Here is a 16,451-nt window from a genome sequence, read left to right on the forward strand (position 1 = left end):
CACAGTCAACTTAACTCTGGTCCAAGTAAAACTTGGCCACCAAGGCTAGTGGGAAAGAAGTTGATATCAGATCATAAACATTAGGTAAGCTAAGAGGGGTTTCCTGCTCGCTGCAAAGGCAACGGCTGGGGGAAGCTGGGGTGAAGGAGGAGCTTCTCAGGCTCTACAGTCAGGGGCTGAATCTGTGTGCCTGACCTTCAGCCTGTACCTCTGCTTTCATGCTGCAATCATTCAGTCACCTCTGCCAGTGTTTGTTTGAAAGGCTGGAGGCCAAGAGGTAGATGAACTTTGGATTTAACTTTAATTCAGGACCAAAGGACAGAAGTGCAGTTCACTACTTCATCTGCCCTGCTCTTGGCTGAATGCCACAGTAACAGTCAGGGAGTCTGGGATTTAGAGGTGGTTTGTGTGCCATAGATGTGAGCCTCACCTTGTTTGCCCAGCGCTCTCTGGTGCCTTCTGCTCTTCTTGCCTGCTCATTCATGACCTGTCTATGGGTGCTTTGTCTTAGACTTCATTCTCCTTCAGACTCAGCTCTCATCTTCACTTTCTCTTCATATGCTCCTCAGACTACTTAACCCTTTTGAAGTCATTCATTACTAGTCAGTCCCAGCACTTTGTCCCACATTTTCCCAATGCAATATCCGAGAAGTCCTGCAGTTCATCCACTTTGATTCTTTCTTCCTCTGCCTCTTCCCCATTCACTTTTCTTTCCCTTGCCTTTGGAGTGAGATTCCTCTGTTTTGTGCTACAGTGGTCTTTGGAAGAGTCACTGCAAGCTCAAGGTGTGAATAAACTTTTATAAAGTGAGAGGTACAGACTTTTCTAAATACAGATAACTTTTACTACAGACTACAGTCTGAGGGTCATGTATGATAAAAAATTATTTTGAAAAGAGAAATATGCTCAGCTCTCAGCATACAAAATTGGGGCAGTAAGTTCAATTGCAATGTACTTGCTTGCAAAAAATAATACTGAGAGTATTATTCTATTTTTAGGAGTTAGTAAAAACAGGTCTTTTCTGGCCTCTTTCTGATAGACAGGGTATTGGATACCATAGCACGGAGCTTCCAGAGGCACAGATTGACAGATTTCTTTCAGGGCCCAGAGAGCACAACAGTGGGCTGGGATCCTGCAGACTCCCCGATTAACTCTGGCATAGGACTTCATTGAAAGATCAGGCTTCTTGGATTCGCTGACTCTGACCCTTCTGACCACTGGAGAAAATGTTCCTCTCCAAAGATTAAAATGATCTGTGAAAATTTAAAGACACCCATCAGCAAGCCAACTGGAAGAATAAGCCAATCTTAGTTATGGTGAGCAATCCATAAAATGCCAGCTCATATCCATGAAATTTGTGTAATTACAGCAGATTGCCATCAAATCACAGCCAAAATCTAAATCAGGAGAGGCAATAACAATTCTGATCTAGCAGAGTGTAAAAACAGGTATCAAAGTGACAGAGGTGAAAGGAATATTTTTTAAATCCATGTTGCAAATATATAAATAATATCAACTTAAAGTCATGTCATAGGTGGCATAAATTGAAAACAGAAGGTGGAAGGGACTCAACCAATGCTACTCAAGTGGCTATTTGCAGAACAAGGAGTAGACCAGGCTTGCCAACCCTTCTCTTTCATCCTTCTCTCCAGCCTCTCTACACATACTGCTTCAGCTCCATGGAGCCACAGGAGCAGCCTTACAGCACAAAATGTTCAGGAAAACTGCTTTGCTTGGTGAGGAATTGAGTGTCAAGGCTGGCAGCGAGCTGTGCATCATGGCTGGTTGCACGGGTGCAACTAAGTTGTGCAAATATACCAGTTCAGTGGTGTGGAGGGGTCATCCCTCCTCTCAAGCCATTGTTAACCTCATTTGACCCTAGCTAATGATGACTTCTTTCCTGAGAAACCTGTCTTCCACTTAGATTTTGGCCCAAGAGTAAAAATTCAACTATGTCAAAATCTTAATTAAAAATGAGAGGGAGCTGGCAGTTTATCATGATGTGGAGACTCAGATCCAGGGAAGATGCTCAGCACCAGCCTCACCAGACATCTGGGCATCAAAACTGGAAAACTGTTGAGGCAGCACAAACTGTCTGTAAGGTCTCTTCTATCACTGCAATGTCCTCCTGTCTCTAAAATAAAGCACTTGAATGTGCTATTTAGAGAATACCAGGCAAACTTCTGGTCTTTCATAAGCAGCTAAAAATAAAGACCAGGACACACTTCCTATTTTACTTCTTAATGCATCAGCTTGAGATAGTGGTAGTTTTGGGCTCTGGATATATCTTTTGTTGAGCAATTTATCCACCAATATAATTTGGTTTGCTAACACACCCCTCAAATGCACTCATCAGATTTTGAGGAGGTACATTCAGCCAGCATTAGAAATTCTTTGCTGGTCATGATCTGTGCTGCAGATTTGCTTATGTGGATCACATGGGAAATTATTATCAGATCCAGAGAAAGAAAGTAACATGCAATCAATTTCTGCTGAAAATTTTAACAATTTTTGATTGCATGGCACTGAATACATTGAAGCAATTTTTAAATATTTGTGGAAAAAAAAGAGGATTGCATGGGAATAATAGCTGTACAGTGTCATATAGCAAATGAAACTTATTCCTCATAGAATTTGAGAAACTTGTTAATATGTATGGTCTGGAGTAAAATACCTGTTCTTGGTCACTAATACTACCTAGCACATCCCAACTGAAACTGTATTTGTTACTTTGTAGGAAGCTAAGTTAAATAGTCTTCAGCAGTAAAATAGGCTACTTTCAAGTTGCTATGTACTTTGATCTATGTCACCAAACAACTTTATTAGAAGACTTGAAAACTTATGGATACTAGTCACATGAAGAAATAGGTCAAACACATGCCTCTAAAAAAAGAGCAGGAACTGATGGTGTGAAGTTCATGAATGACTGAATCAAGTAGGTTTGATCCAACTATCAAAAGTTTTCTTTATTTTGTTTGGCTGGCTGTAGACCACAGATAACAAACTCAGACTTTTTTTTTTGTAATAATCAAAAATTTATTGAGAATGTGTACAGAAAAAAAAAAAAACCAACCATCTACAGAGGTATGCACTGCTCAGGGAAGAGTTTTGGGTATCTTACAGTCAATGTTGCTTTATAGTCAAAACTGAACTGTGTAACATTTGATAAGTTCAGTGTCTAAGAAAAGATTTGCTTTTCTTGTTCAAACTGGTCTTTTTCAAATCGTCCTTTATGCGTCTCCAACCTAAAACAAAAAAAAAAGAGTATTTTAATGTTCTTCTAATGAAAGAAGTATATAAGGCTATGATGACATGTTGATAGTGTTCATACATAGTTATATTAGTTGTGAATTAAAAATGCAGTATTTAAAATTCACAAAGGCAAGGGATTATTCCTGATTATGAGACTATCCATTTATCTATCTATTAAAAGAAACAGTAATGTAGAAGGTGCACTAAAATTAAAGTACCAATTCTTCTGTGACAAAATGGTAAAGCCAACTTCTCTAAGATGCAGTGTGCTTAACTTCAGCTGCCCATGCTCAGTGTTTGAAATTATTACAATGTTCTGTGTTCATTTTAAATATCTCCTTGGCCCTGTGGTCGAACCTGTTTGACATTGCCTAAGTTGTGCTGCTGTCCATCTACTGACAGTCTGTTGAATGGGATGATTTTCATTGCAGATTTCTTCATGGAATACCACCGGTCACGCCAGGTTGCCCAGATAATGCCATTGTCAAATCCAGACGGACCAGCATCTTCTGATGTGTACACACCACCTAAGAAACACCAGTTGGAACAAAACAGTTGGTTGCTTTCTAAAATAGTTACTGTGCCCATACATTTTTCTGGTCCTGACACCTCCATGGCATCCCTGGGTATCCTAACAGACCCTGTTCACTGCCTTTCTCCCCCTGTTTTGTTTCTCTCAGGACTGATTCTCCCACTTTGGAATGGAGAGCAGTCATAAATTCTGACTACTGGTGCTAACCATTATTGCAAAGAATGGGCCATGCCAGCTTTGGGAAATCCAGAAGGCAAAGTGTACTCTATAGACGTGACCCATTTTCCTTTGTCACTGAAATGTGATGTCCTGGACTACAAGCACTTAGAAGACACCTTACCTACATAATATTTGCCATTGAGGTGGCCGGCATGGCATCTATTCATCCACCACCCAGATCCGTCTTGCTCAGCACAGTTGCCTTCATAGTTATCATTGTCATTATCATGGGTACTGAACCGCATGCCGTTGTGGTAGGTGTAGGATTTATCACTTGGGTCATCCCCAAAATTGTATCCATCAAAGGCATCCCCGGCATCACCCCCGATGAAGTAGGCGTAAGTCAGTCGATACTTGTCCTCTTCACTTCCCACTCTGAATACAGCGTAGTCAGCAGTGCTGTGAACAGAGGGCAGTGCTGAATATGAGCATGCTGCATTCCCAGCACATGCACAAGTGAGAAATGCATCAGTGTTAAAACTGCAGAAAAGGCATTTATTGCATCCTAGCATTTTAAAACAAATTGTTTTTATGTGACTGTGGGCCTCAGCTCAGTGACACACATACAATCAACTTCTGTGCTCCAGTACCAGACATATTTTCTGACTGACAGTCTTTAGTGATGTATGAAATATCCACATTATCAACACACACACACATATATATATATAATCTCCCAGGTTCATAATAGAAATAGAAATAGAAATAGAAATAGAAATAGAAATAGAAAATAAAATAATAGAACCAGACCAATAATAATCATGTGGTCCATAAGATATGTAAGACAAAGAAACTTCAAGAGAAGAAACAGATTCCTTCTCCCTAATGAATGAGTGCTGACAGCATGTGGCCTTCTGACAGGCACATGTGCCTGGCAACAAGTCACACCCAGTGACTGCTGTCACAGCTGTAAGTTCAGGAGCCAAAGCAGTTCCATGCACATATTAGCTGGTCTAAGAGTTCATAATTTTTAGGAGTGTCCTTTTGTCATTACAAACTGATGCAGCAGTGGGAGCAGTAGGTTTTAAGCTGTCATTTTCAGAAGCATCATAAGCAAATACCTTTTTTTGCCACTCCAGTCCTCCAGCTCTATTCGTAAGGTGTATGGCAGAGTGGACTGTGTAGTTATTAAATGCATCTTTTCATTGCCTAGCCAGAACTCAGTGGTGTCATCTGGAGACAGATGTCCAAATCCTTCCTTGTACTGAACCCAATTTTTACTGAAGTCTTCGCTCCCATCCAGTCTCTGGGGGAGAAAACCAAGAACACCAAAAACAAAAATAAAAACCTCAGTCAAAAAGATATGTATCATATGTAAGTAAATAAAAACAGTGCTGATGCAAAAAGTTTGTTTATAGCAATAATACATAAGTGGCATACCCTTTGTAGTACTGTCCAGCCATTGCCGTATGAGTCAATCTCGCAGTAGACTAGGAATGACTGCTTTGCTCTTTGAGGCTTGATAAAGTACAGACCACTTTTCCTTGCACCCTTATTTGCAATGTCTTGACAATCTGAAGTAAAGATATTCCAAAGATTATTTTCAATCTAGCTACAATTCTATTCTTGCATTTATTTTATATTGTAACTTTCTTAGTGCAAGAAATGCAATTTATCTAAGTACCATTGTTGCAAAGTTTGCTATTTAGTCCACATACTTCAGTGTCATTGCCATAAAAAATACTACCAAGAGTCACAGGACTTGTGTAAGGTGAAGATGAATTTAATCTCACGTAGAGTTTAAGCAGCGTAAAACAGTCATTGCATTGATTTCCACAGCAACAAAGAAAGATACTTCTGGATCTAATGGAATAATTTTTTTTTTCCACATGGCTTAGTAAAAATGTGATAATGAGTTATATTCTTTTGTCCCAGGTCCATGGAAACTCTAGGCATGTCCCTCATGTTTAGCACACATTTTGGGATAATTGTATTTTGGCCAAAAAGGCCAAGCAAGAACTAAGTTCCACCTGAATCCTTGTCTGCAGAGCATCTAGCCTGTACTGACCGGTTTTACAATTTGCAATTTTATATATCCTTGCAGAAGTCTATGACCCATAAGATTCCAAGTAAATTATTGCTGTGATGCCAAGCGGCAGCACTCGCAGCTGAATTAACCCTCCACCATACAGGAAACATTCTGCACACCTCTTCCAGTTATCTCCTGAATTTCAGCCCGGTCCTTGCACGGCTCCTGACAGAGTGACTCAAGCTGGGCAATCTTCTGTTTCAGCTCTGTGATCCTGTTGCTGTTCATTATATGTGTGTCTGTCAACTGTCTGGACAGAGAGACATAAAAATGGGTTGTTGTATCCGCTGTTTAGGAATGTGTAATACTCATTAATTTCCCTGGACGCATGCCTCATGTATCTAACGTGCTGCTACATGCACCCCTGTAAAACAGCTTGCCTCTATTAGCACTGGTATTCAGAGTTAAGGGCAGGCAAAATAGCAAAGCACATGCTTAACCTCATGCAAAACCTAACGATAAGCAAAACTTGACTCTAATCAGCAAAACTCATACCAGTAATTAATGTATTAATATAACTCTATGGAAAGTTTTACTTTGCTCTCCTGAAGTAAATGATAAACTCCTCTTCAATTATGGATGTATTTGTAAAATATATGTGCTGTAAATAAACTGTTGTGTCAGAATGCCTAAATAATCTTTGACATAATGTCATAGAAGTGGAGACCTGTCAAAAAACATATCCTTATGATTTAGAAACATGAATGATGTTTTCAATTCTATTTCCAATGTCAACTTATCAAAGACTATCACTGAGTTTATAGTTACTTATGATTTAGAACTAGGTAACTGAGGTAATATTCATGGATATGTGCAGCAAAATTGGCCAGAGTGAATGACCGCACAAACATTCCACATACTCTGCTTTACAGCAAAAACTCATGACCTCCAAAGGTCATGAAAAACAATTTAAGGATAGCTGGCACAGCAGGAGAAACATAAATAAAAATATTGCCAGGCTTCATGGCATTCTCATCTTGCACTTCTTGCACAATTAATGGTTTATCCAGGTAAGCAGAGAATTCAATATCAGCTCCTCATGATCCTTCTGTGTCTTGCGAGGCAACTACTAATGGCAGTGTGGGCAGAACTGTCCTCAAGGGCACAAAAAACCTTTCTGAGAGAGGCTTTTTGGCACTTGACAAAAGAACAGAAAGAAAACAATTTGTATTGTCACTGGCAAAAGAAGTGGAAGATACCTACTGTATAGTAGTTTCATGAGACAATATAGTGTTTTCATATCTGATAATTTCTTCAATTATTTTCCTGGACTTTTGAGTGAAATCATCAATTGAATCTGTAAAATAGAAAAGGTACAAAATAATTATAAAAAAGAAAAAGAAAAAGAAAAAAAAGCAAAACACATAAATACTATTTTTCAGTTGTATACGTATTTTTATATGCTCACTTGGTAATGTCTGCTTTTCTGAAGGATAGAGGCCTTGGATGTGTTGGATCAGATGGTCTGCTGTTACTGTGGCGTTAGAAATCCGCTGCAAAAGTCTCTCCATTTCCTGCAGGTCATTATCCACAGTGGGATGGTACTTACTAAGGAAATCTGCAATGCCACAAGTTGTTGGGCAGAAGCTACCCTGAGGAGTAAAGAGACATTGTTGGCAATGTTTCAGGGGCAAAGCAAGCAGAGCAGAATATTTGGGCAAAGGAATCTTCAGACACTGCTGACACAAATGATAAAGGATAAAAAAGGGCAGGCATTCACAGCAGACTTTGTCTGCTGTAATTGAATTTTCAGAGACAGTTTACTTTCACACTATGTGCACACAGCAAGAAAACAGTGCATGCCATTACTGTAGCATCTGCTGGATATGTGCTTTCGTCCACAGTGCAGCCTCCCATACACTTTTACCAAGCATATACTGCTATCAGTAAATGACAGGTTTAAGCAAAGCACACTTAATAAGTACTGAAAACAATGATGAGGTTCAAGTGATAACGCTAGTTAATAATCAGCATAGAAAAGCTTTGGTTACATTCTTAAGATAAAAGAAAATTGTTCAGGTACTTACAAATCTCTCATCCAATATGCAGCAGTTTTCTCTGGTAGCAATGTACTGAAGAGAAGAAAGAGGGCCGTTTTTAGTGGATTTTCTCCAAGACCACTTTCTGTGCTAAGATGCAGTTTCCTAAACACCGTCTCTTCACTTACCGCCATGCTGGTAGAAAAGAGCAGGGAGAGGAGAGACCCCAGGGGAGCCCAGCTGCACAGCTTCAGCCCCATCATGTCTGTCCCACCGGCCGCAGTTGTGCAGTCAGCAGCCGAGAATGTTCAACCTAGCACAGGGTGGCAGCAGTTTAAGGCAGCAGGCTGAAGCTGGGGGCGGGCACTGGGAGGTGGTGGGAAGAGGTGGGGAAGGGATCTGAGGTGGATTCCCAGAATTTGCACATACACTCCTCCCATTTTCAGAACCCGCTTTGCACTTAGTCTCCTGATCTCTGCTCCAGCCAGGTCTCAGGGGAGGCAGGAAGGTGAGACAAGGCATGGAGATGCTACACCTAGTCACAAGCATAATCAAACTCACATCGCTTTGTAACGGGGGCTGGCAGAAGTTTCACTCTAATAGCACAGGGAAACGCCACAGTAGTAATCTGAATTATCTGTACCAACTATCAACTGCCTAACAACAAACGATATTTTAGGATTATGTAGGCCTGTCCCGCCACAGAACTGTACGTGTTTTGCAAAGAGACTCGACACCATTTTCCCAATTCCGCAGATGACGAAACTGAGGCAGAGAAAGGTGTGAAGTCATTGGGTAGTGGCATATCTGGAAAAAAAGTCTGAGGTATTTGTCACAGGCAATGAAAGTATGAATGTTCCCTATCCTTCAACACAGTGAGTCCATTCCAATGACTTTGTCAATGCTTCCTTGCTGGGGAGCTAATGTTGGTATCTGCCTTACTCAATACTGCTACAAGACTGCTGACAAGCCCTGTCTTCTGCCATGAGCTTTGTTCCAGCAAATTACTTCGGTATGTCCTTTTGCATGCTTTCTGTATTGGGAACATTAACACCTTTCCATTCATGACCTAGACCTGGTGCCTGAATGGTGGCTTCTGCAGAGAAAGCTTGATTTCGTGCCTGTACAGCATGATGTGTGATAAGGCAGTGTTGAACGAGGCTTTTGACTCTGTTACATGTTTGACCAAATGAAGAGAACAACGGTGAGAATGGGGCTCACGGACAGATCTGTTGTTACTGGGGTCAGCTTTGTGATTTGTGACTTCATCTCTGTACAGCAGGATCAATGTTTCAACTTGGCTTAATAGATATTTTAAAAATGGAAAAAAAAGCATTTTATAGGAACCAGATTATTAGAAAATTAGATATAATTATGCCCTGAAACATGGAGAGTTCCTGACCTGTATATCCTCTTTTAATCTGGTCAAATTGGATCAAGCAGAAGGATCTGATCATGTTCAGAGATCCACCCACATATTGCCAGAAGGAAATGTGAGTGTTTAAGGTGCTAAAAATCAATCTGATATGACACTTACATGAGGGTGAAGCACTGTGCCTGGGAGAGTCAGCTTTCCAGTAACTGTACTGGTGACCAGTGAGTTAGTTGCCAGGCTGCCAAAAGTCTTTTCCAAAGGATGACTGACGCTAAAGGTTTGTCTTTCCAAATCTGGTATTAATTACCTTCAAGAGCCATGTGCAGCATGTGCTCTCGTTGACCTTACTGATAAAAATAGGACACGGTTCCATCTTTTACAGAGTTACTTCTGTTTCCTAAAGTATGACAATAAAGTAACTAGGAATGGGTAGAAGTCTATCTGCTGTTGTGTTTTTTACTGTTGCTTCATTGGTGCTTTAACATGGACTGAGGAAACCACCGCTGAACCTCCTTGTCACTGCTGCTCATACACTGAGCTTGCTTTGCTTCATCTTTGCAGGTCATGGCACAAGGGTCCACAGGGTCCTAGAGATACCATTCCAGAGGCTGTGCCCCAGCAGGATTCCCTTAGATATGACAAGATAGCATGAGTAGGTTGTGGGTATGATCTTTGTTAAGTAACAGCTTTAACACAGATGTACACTGCAGAGTACAGATGGGCACGTACTGTTCGTGATGCAATAGGTGAACCACGTAGCACAATTCAGGTATCCCTCATCCTCTGACAGAATAAAGAACACATCTTTCCCTTTTGTTACTAGAAGTAGTACATGTAGGCTTGAAACTCTGTCAGAAGACTATTTGGTAGCAGAAAGCAAAACAAAACAAAAAAAAGTGTTCTTGTCCTAGGCAAGAATTTCACGCGTCAGAGATGACAACAGTGAACTGTGGCAGTAAAAGCCCAGTTAATCTTGCGTTAAAAACCCCAAGATTTTATAATGAAAGCGTGAGAATGACTATAATGACACAATAACAGTATATAAATAGAGTTTCAGTGTTCAAGGTAAATGTCTAATTGGTGGGAGAAAACAAAAGAATCATTATTGCTAGAAATGGGTTAGGAATAGGAAACCTGTATATATTTACATTGATGAAGGAGTAAATTTTCAACATTGCTTCAATGATTACCAAATATTTGCACATTGCAATTATAAGTGTTGCTTAGCTGTATTTGTGGTTACAACTGTGGTACTTCTCAGCAGAAGATGTAAATATTTAAACCTCAGGAAATTTTTGTTTGCTTTACTGATTACATGGTCATGAACAATTAATCATTTCATACATTTGCTTCTTTTTTCTTTTCTTCCTTTATTCCATCTTTCATTACTTAGAAAGATCTTAGTCCTACTTTTAATTAAGTTGAAAGCAATACATATTCCTAGTGGAATGACTACGTGGTATTTTTCGTCTCTTATATACCATTTTGTCTTGGTGGGTCCTGGTTGCAAAACAGCTGACCCACTTACCAAACCAGTGTGCTAGAGACCTAACTGTATCCTCAGATGTGTCCACCCTAATTTAGCTGTGTTGATTTTCTGGTCAGTGTTTTCTTTCCAGTAAGTCTGTTTGCTGGTTTGGTAACAGATGAGGAACAATTTGTGGCAGCACAGGTGGAAGGAAGAGTTCTCAAACTCAGTGTACTCTTTTCCTGCAATTTATTTTTGAGGAGAGAGTAAAGGTGAATGATTATTTGTTTGAAAGAGCTTTCTTCAATTCAATATTGATTACTATTTTTTGTCAGCCACTGGGACACTAGCCAACACCTGCCCATCATTTCATAGGAGATCTTTTCTCAGAAAAACAAACCAGAAGAAACATGTTTGTGTCTGTAAATTAGGTCCTGAATATCAGAATATCCTCATGGCTGCCTTGGAAATATATCTGTTTTTTAAGCTTATATTTACTTGCCTTAAGAATCTAACCTGAAAAATCAGTCTACATTTTAGAAATGTTAAGTGATGAGTTTTAAGATTTTTTTAATGGGCTTTTATTACTATTTAACTGAAAGTGCTCAGTGGACTTGACATGAACTTGCATTTTTTCAGGTGCTCCAGCAGATAATTTTCCTATTTAAAAATAAATAAATATGGAAAATACCAAATGTTAAATTATGAAAAAAAATCCCTACAATGCTTTGTTATCTATCACCAATATGTATCATCCTGCTTGCATTACTAAACAGATTAGTGGGCAAAATCCCCTTTGCTAGTTCAATCGATAAGTGTGATAATTATATTGAGAAATAGAGACAACTAAAAAGCTGTCTAGTAGTGAAGCCATGCTGATGGTGGGTAAGAAAGCCAAGTGCACTGAAGTGAAAATGAAAAAAAAAGTTTTGTAACTTGTCTTTCTCTTTCAATTTTCAAAATGTGGGAGAAAGGTAAATAGCAACATTTTTTTTCCCAATTGCATAGTCCACTCTGTGCAGCACATTTCTTCCTCACCCTTCCTGAAGTGCAATGAGTCAACAAAAATCAGTTGCTGTGCAAGGGAGAGCCTTTAATTTCTTTACACTTGTGACACCAATACAGGTACTTGCTGTGCTTCAGCTCAAATACTGGCTGGAAATAGTTGTTTCTTTGAAAATTAAGTGAAGAACAGTAAAAACTGTAGGTACTTCATATCAGCCAGAACCTTTCATTTTGAAAAGAAATTATGGGATATTTTGCTGCCTCCACACTGGGAATACATGCTATAGAGTGTATTCTTTAATACTTACAGGCTAATGTATTTTCTTAAATCAAAACATGGAAGTTACATTGATTCATGATGGTTCATGAATAATCATTAATAACGTAAAAGATTCTTTGTTTTTTGCAAAGAATAAGCAAGGGTTATTGCTTTAATACACAGTTCTTATTTTGACTTAAACTATCACTACAAACAAATTTAAATAAATTTGTTTTAACAAATTTGTTTTTTTAATTAAAGGGCCAAAAATCAAGACACTTAATCATCAAGACACCTCATATCCATAAGCCAGATATTTGATGATTTGAATGAGATATTATCTTATTTTTGAAAAATCCTATAGTGTTTCTGATTTTTTAGTTCTGCTTGATGCATTAAAGATTTTATTTAAACTTCTTTCAAATCTTAAGGTATTAAGAGTGATCTTATATCTGAAAAAAGGAATGTGATGTAAAGGAATGAAGTCAAGATGATTCAGAAGATAACTCATTCTGTTGTTTTGTCACAGCTGAGGTTTTTCTGAGTCCTGTAGTACAGGACGTTATACCTTGAAATTCTAAAAATCTACTACAAAGCCCTAAACCATGTTCAGTGAAACATCATTATTGGCCTTTGAGTTGTTTGTGCCTTATTTAGGGGTATTTGATGCAACATAGTAAATTCTCTGTCTTTACTGATGTACAGAAACCATTTTCAACTGTTGATTCACTTAGAAAAGGTTGGTATTCAGACTGTCTGCAGAAGAGAGATTGCAGTGTATACTTTACCTTGAGGGCAAGAACAGTGAACTTATTTGTTAAACAAAGAGATGCACTAATTTGTGGGAATGAGATAAGTAGTAATTTCAAATATTTGCTGAGTATTTTGTAATTAGTTGAGAGGACAGAGCCTCAATAAACTAAACAGAGCCTACTTCAATAATCAAACATATAGGCTGATATTATTGGTTTGAACAGGAATTTATTGACAATAACATTAAAGGAAATACAGCAAAAATGTGATGTATTTCACAAGAAACCTCTGGCCTGTGAAATACTTTGCCTGTACTTTTTTAAACAATGAGAGGAAGCCTGACAGTCAGAAAAATCCTGGAAATATAACGGAAAGTGTATTTGTTTTGGAAAAATGTATTCTGTGTTGTCCTCCCTGACTTCCAGGATAAGGCTTGAATGCCATTAATTCAGGATGATGGAAGTAGAAGAATTAATTCCACAGTTCTTTTACACATTGTCTGTGCTCCACGCTGGTGCATGAATCTTTTTACAGGAAGAGAAGCACAGACTTAGCTGATTAAATGTAAATATAAGTATTTAGGATCACTGAAGGAAAGAGAAGCTCAGATTTATCTACATGTAAACCATGAGCAGAAAAAAAAATCTTATTTCCTCTTCTTTTTTTAATCTGTAGTCTTTTTCTTTCTCTGGCATAAAAAATAAAGCCAGAAGATTTTTCTTTCCCCTGATTTCTTCTTACAAATTTTGAGAGGAATTCTGGCTTATTCTTAAAAATTTTACATTAAGCAATGGGTTCCTATCACGTGAGTGAGTTGTGACAGCTTTTACTGTTGACCCATATCCCCTACACAGGTCACAAATGCAGTCAAATCTTTACTAGCACCTCCTGTCTTTGAATTCCACACAGGCTTGTTCCTCATAGTGGTTTATTTTGGGCTTCACTGACAACCACACAGTGCCATCTGACGTCCTCAAAGAGCAATAAACGGTTCCTAAAATCTCTTGAATCATCTCAAAAAACTCTCAAAATTAAGACTTGACAATTGCAGAGCATTGCTTCCCAAGCCTACCTGGAAAAGAACCACTATATAATTTGCCTGTGTTTTCATTAAAAACAATGCTAACCTCATGTATGAAATAATGGGCTCTGAGCTAATCACTACTGCTCAGGATGGAATGATGATGGTAATGAAAATTCAGTATATTTTAATAAAATAATTTGTGAAACTGAGAGGATAGAGGTAGTGAATAAATTAACTCTCAGAAAAATTGATGACTTTGCTGGAATCTCAATAAGCTTATTAAATAGTCTACTTATTTACGGACAAGTATAAATTGAGTAAGAAACACATTAGCTGTGGGAACCAACAGAATACAGGCTTTGATCCCTTTATCACTTCACTACGCCATTGCAAATAATGGAAACTATTCTAAATCCTTTCTGTGTGTTTTTGGGAGATCAATTAATGGGTGTGTCTTAATATTAAATACATGTTGGATATTAATTGTCTCACACAGCCATCAACATCCATATACAAATTTGCTACAATTGTGTTTAAGGTTCCATAAGGTCCTTGAAATGGTTTCTGACAAAACAAGATCCAGTCCTTCCCCTGAACCATGAGCAGTGGCTGTCAAAATCCATGCTATGAAAATACCTGAGAGAAGTTAAAAGAATAAAGCATCTTCTAGATTTCAAGATGGTTTCACCAACGTACACGTGTACATGTGAATATTTATTTCTTCATGTAGATAAAATGCCCGGTTCATCTGGAGAGGCAGAAACGCACAGAGGAGGCTGGTGAGAGCAGGCGGCTGGTTTTGGGGCCAGGGATTGTTTTGCAGTCGGGGAGGGTGCGGACAGTGGTGAAACACAGCCACCTACCGGTCCCTTGGCCTCAGCAGCCAGCTCTTCGCACGCCCAGGAGTTCAGTTTTGCAGCATGAAAACCTGGCCCAACATCCATGGGTTATCAATGATTCTGTTTATCAGTCAGTGGCATTTATTCTGGATGGGTTCAAGCACAGAAGAGAGGACCGCAGCACTTTGGTAACAGTATCCCAGCCAAGGTGGACCACACTTGAATTTCACCCCGGATTTGAGAGGGTTGTATGACTTGCAGAGTAAAGCCATGTTTCCTGCCACGCTGCAATAAGTTGGCATGCAACTGCAATGCATTCTATATCAAAACAAACGTGGAAGACACTTTAAAGTTTATTTACAGAAAGCATCTGTCTTTATGTCTATACAGATAGCCATGTATTTTGTACCAGACAGTGCTCTTTCTGATTCTTGTTTCAAAGCTGACTTTAAGGAGCTATACAATAAATATATATTTAGGACAAAGCTCTCTGGAGTCCTGGTGGTTGTTCTCCCCTACTGTGATTATTTGCATGTTTACTAGTTTATAGGGACTCAAAATCTGCAAATTTTAAACATAATAATGAAATACTTTCATAGTATAATAATAAAAATCTGTATAGGGAACCAAATTTTCTTCCTTTATGACCTCCTTGGTTCTGCCTCTTTAATAGATTAGGACAGGAATTGTTCATCACTCAGGCACTGAGAACATAAAATGGTGCTTTATAGCCCTTCTTTGCCATAGAAAAACATTGTGTCTTTCTAAATAAGAAACCAAATTCTGAGATCACAGCATGATTATTTCCTATCTTCTCTCAACTGCATTATTTCTAATCACAATTTGAAAATAGTCTAACTGGAAGTCTTATCAACAATTTCCAGAAGTACTTATTTATTTTCAACACGGCTACTTTTTACATCAGTAAAACCCCGTCTCATCATCACCACGTACTTAGCATTGTCAGTGTTACACCAAACGTTTTATTTTTCATCACTCTTGCAAAGACTCCCAATTTTATTATGCATCATTTGCACGATATAATTCAAACCCACTTGGAATAGAAGTGTACTTGTTAAGGAAGGCCAAGCTGTTGTCTGGTTCAGGCACAGTCCCCGTTGATGTCAGACACGGAGGATTCGCTCTGGAGCACCTGTACACGATTAGCCTGTGTGTGATTATCTCTGCGGAGATATCCAGAGACAGCTCTCCAGCTCAGACACCAGGACTAGGAAATCGTTCCCCCTTATATACGAGGGAATTTCCTGGCTTGGTGACACTTTCCTCTCGTCCACGGACTAAAAATTCAGTCCAGGACCTGAGAAACGCTTTCTCTCAGAACAGAGACGTGCACTCCCACACGGAAAGTCTTATTCTTTAATAAACACATTTTGTATTTAGGCAAGGAGGAAAAGGTTTCATAAGAATTCCATAACGGGACTATCTGACACGCTTCTGACGTTATCCCGAGCCTCATGACGGGGTTTTGCCCCGACACACCGCCGCACGCTTCGGGGTGACACGGCTGCGCTCGCCAAGCCCGCAGCTCCTCGGGGATGCGACAGCCCCGCCACCGACCCGTGTCCAGCACGGGGCCGGGCACAGCCCGAGCCAGAGAGGCCCCTTTCGGACACGCCTCAGGCTGGACCCATCACTGCCCTACAGCTTCCAGGCGCTTTACACGTACCCACTACACCGCGCTGCACCCGAGCTGCTC

General features: G+C 39.4%; 1 protein-coding gene across 1 annotated transcript; it reads right to left on the reverse strand.

Moving 5' to 3' along the window:
* Positions 1-3,011: 3,011 nt before the first annotated feature.
* FGG (fibrinogen gamma chain) lies at positions 3,012-8,319 on the reverse strand. The gene is made up of 10 exons (XM_053940615.1): positions 8,200-8,319; positions 8,060-8,104; positions 7,441-7,624; positions 7,236-7,329; positions 6,152-6,282; positions 5,384-5,517; positions 5,065-5,249; positions 4,125-4,402; positions 3,610-3,779; positions 3,012-3,245 (listed from the first exon to the last, which is right to left on the reverse strand). The coding sequence occupies exons 1-10, from the start codon at positions 8,272-8,274 to the stop codon at positions 3,231-3,233; spliced, it is 1,311 nt and encodes a 436-aa protein (XP_053796590.1). The 5' UTR covers positions 8,275-8,319; the 3' UTR covers positions 3,012-3,230.
* Positions 8,320-16,451: the final 8,132 nt, after the last annotated feature.

Source organism: Vidua chalybeata, chromosome 4 (genome assembly GCF_026979565.1).
Source record: "Vidua chalybeata isolate OUT-0048 chromosome 4, bVidCha1 merged haplotype, whole genome shotgun sequence".
NCBI classification, from domain to species: Eukaryota; Metazoa; Chordata; class Aves; order Passeriformes; family Viduidae; genus Vidua; species Vidua chalybeata.

Bases quoted from the DNA above. Each gene is read 5' to 3' on its own strand.
- FGG (XM_053940615.1), bottom strand. From the start codon at position 8,274: ATGATGGGGCTGAAGCTGTGCAGCTGGGCTCCCCTGGGGTCTCTCCTC. The intron at 8,105-8,199 runs GTAAGTGAAGAG...TCTTCTCTTCAG, and splicing joins TCTTTTCTACCAGCATGGCG to TACATTGCTACCAGAGAAAA. The intron at 5,250-5,383 runs GTATGCCACTTA...TTTCTCCCCCAG, and splicing joins GCTGGACAGTACTACAAAGG to AGACTGGATGGGAGCGAAGA.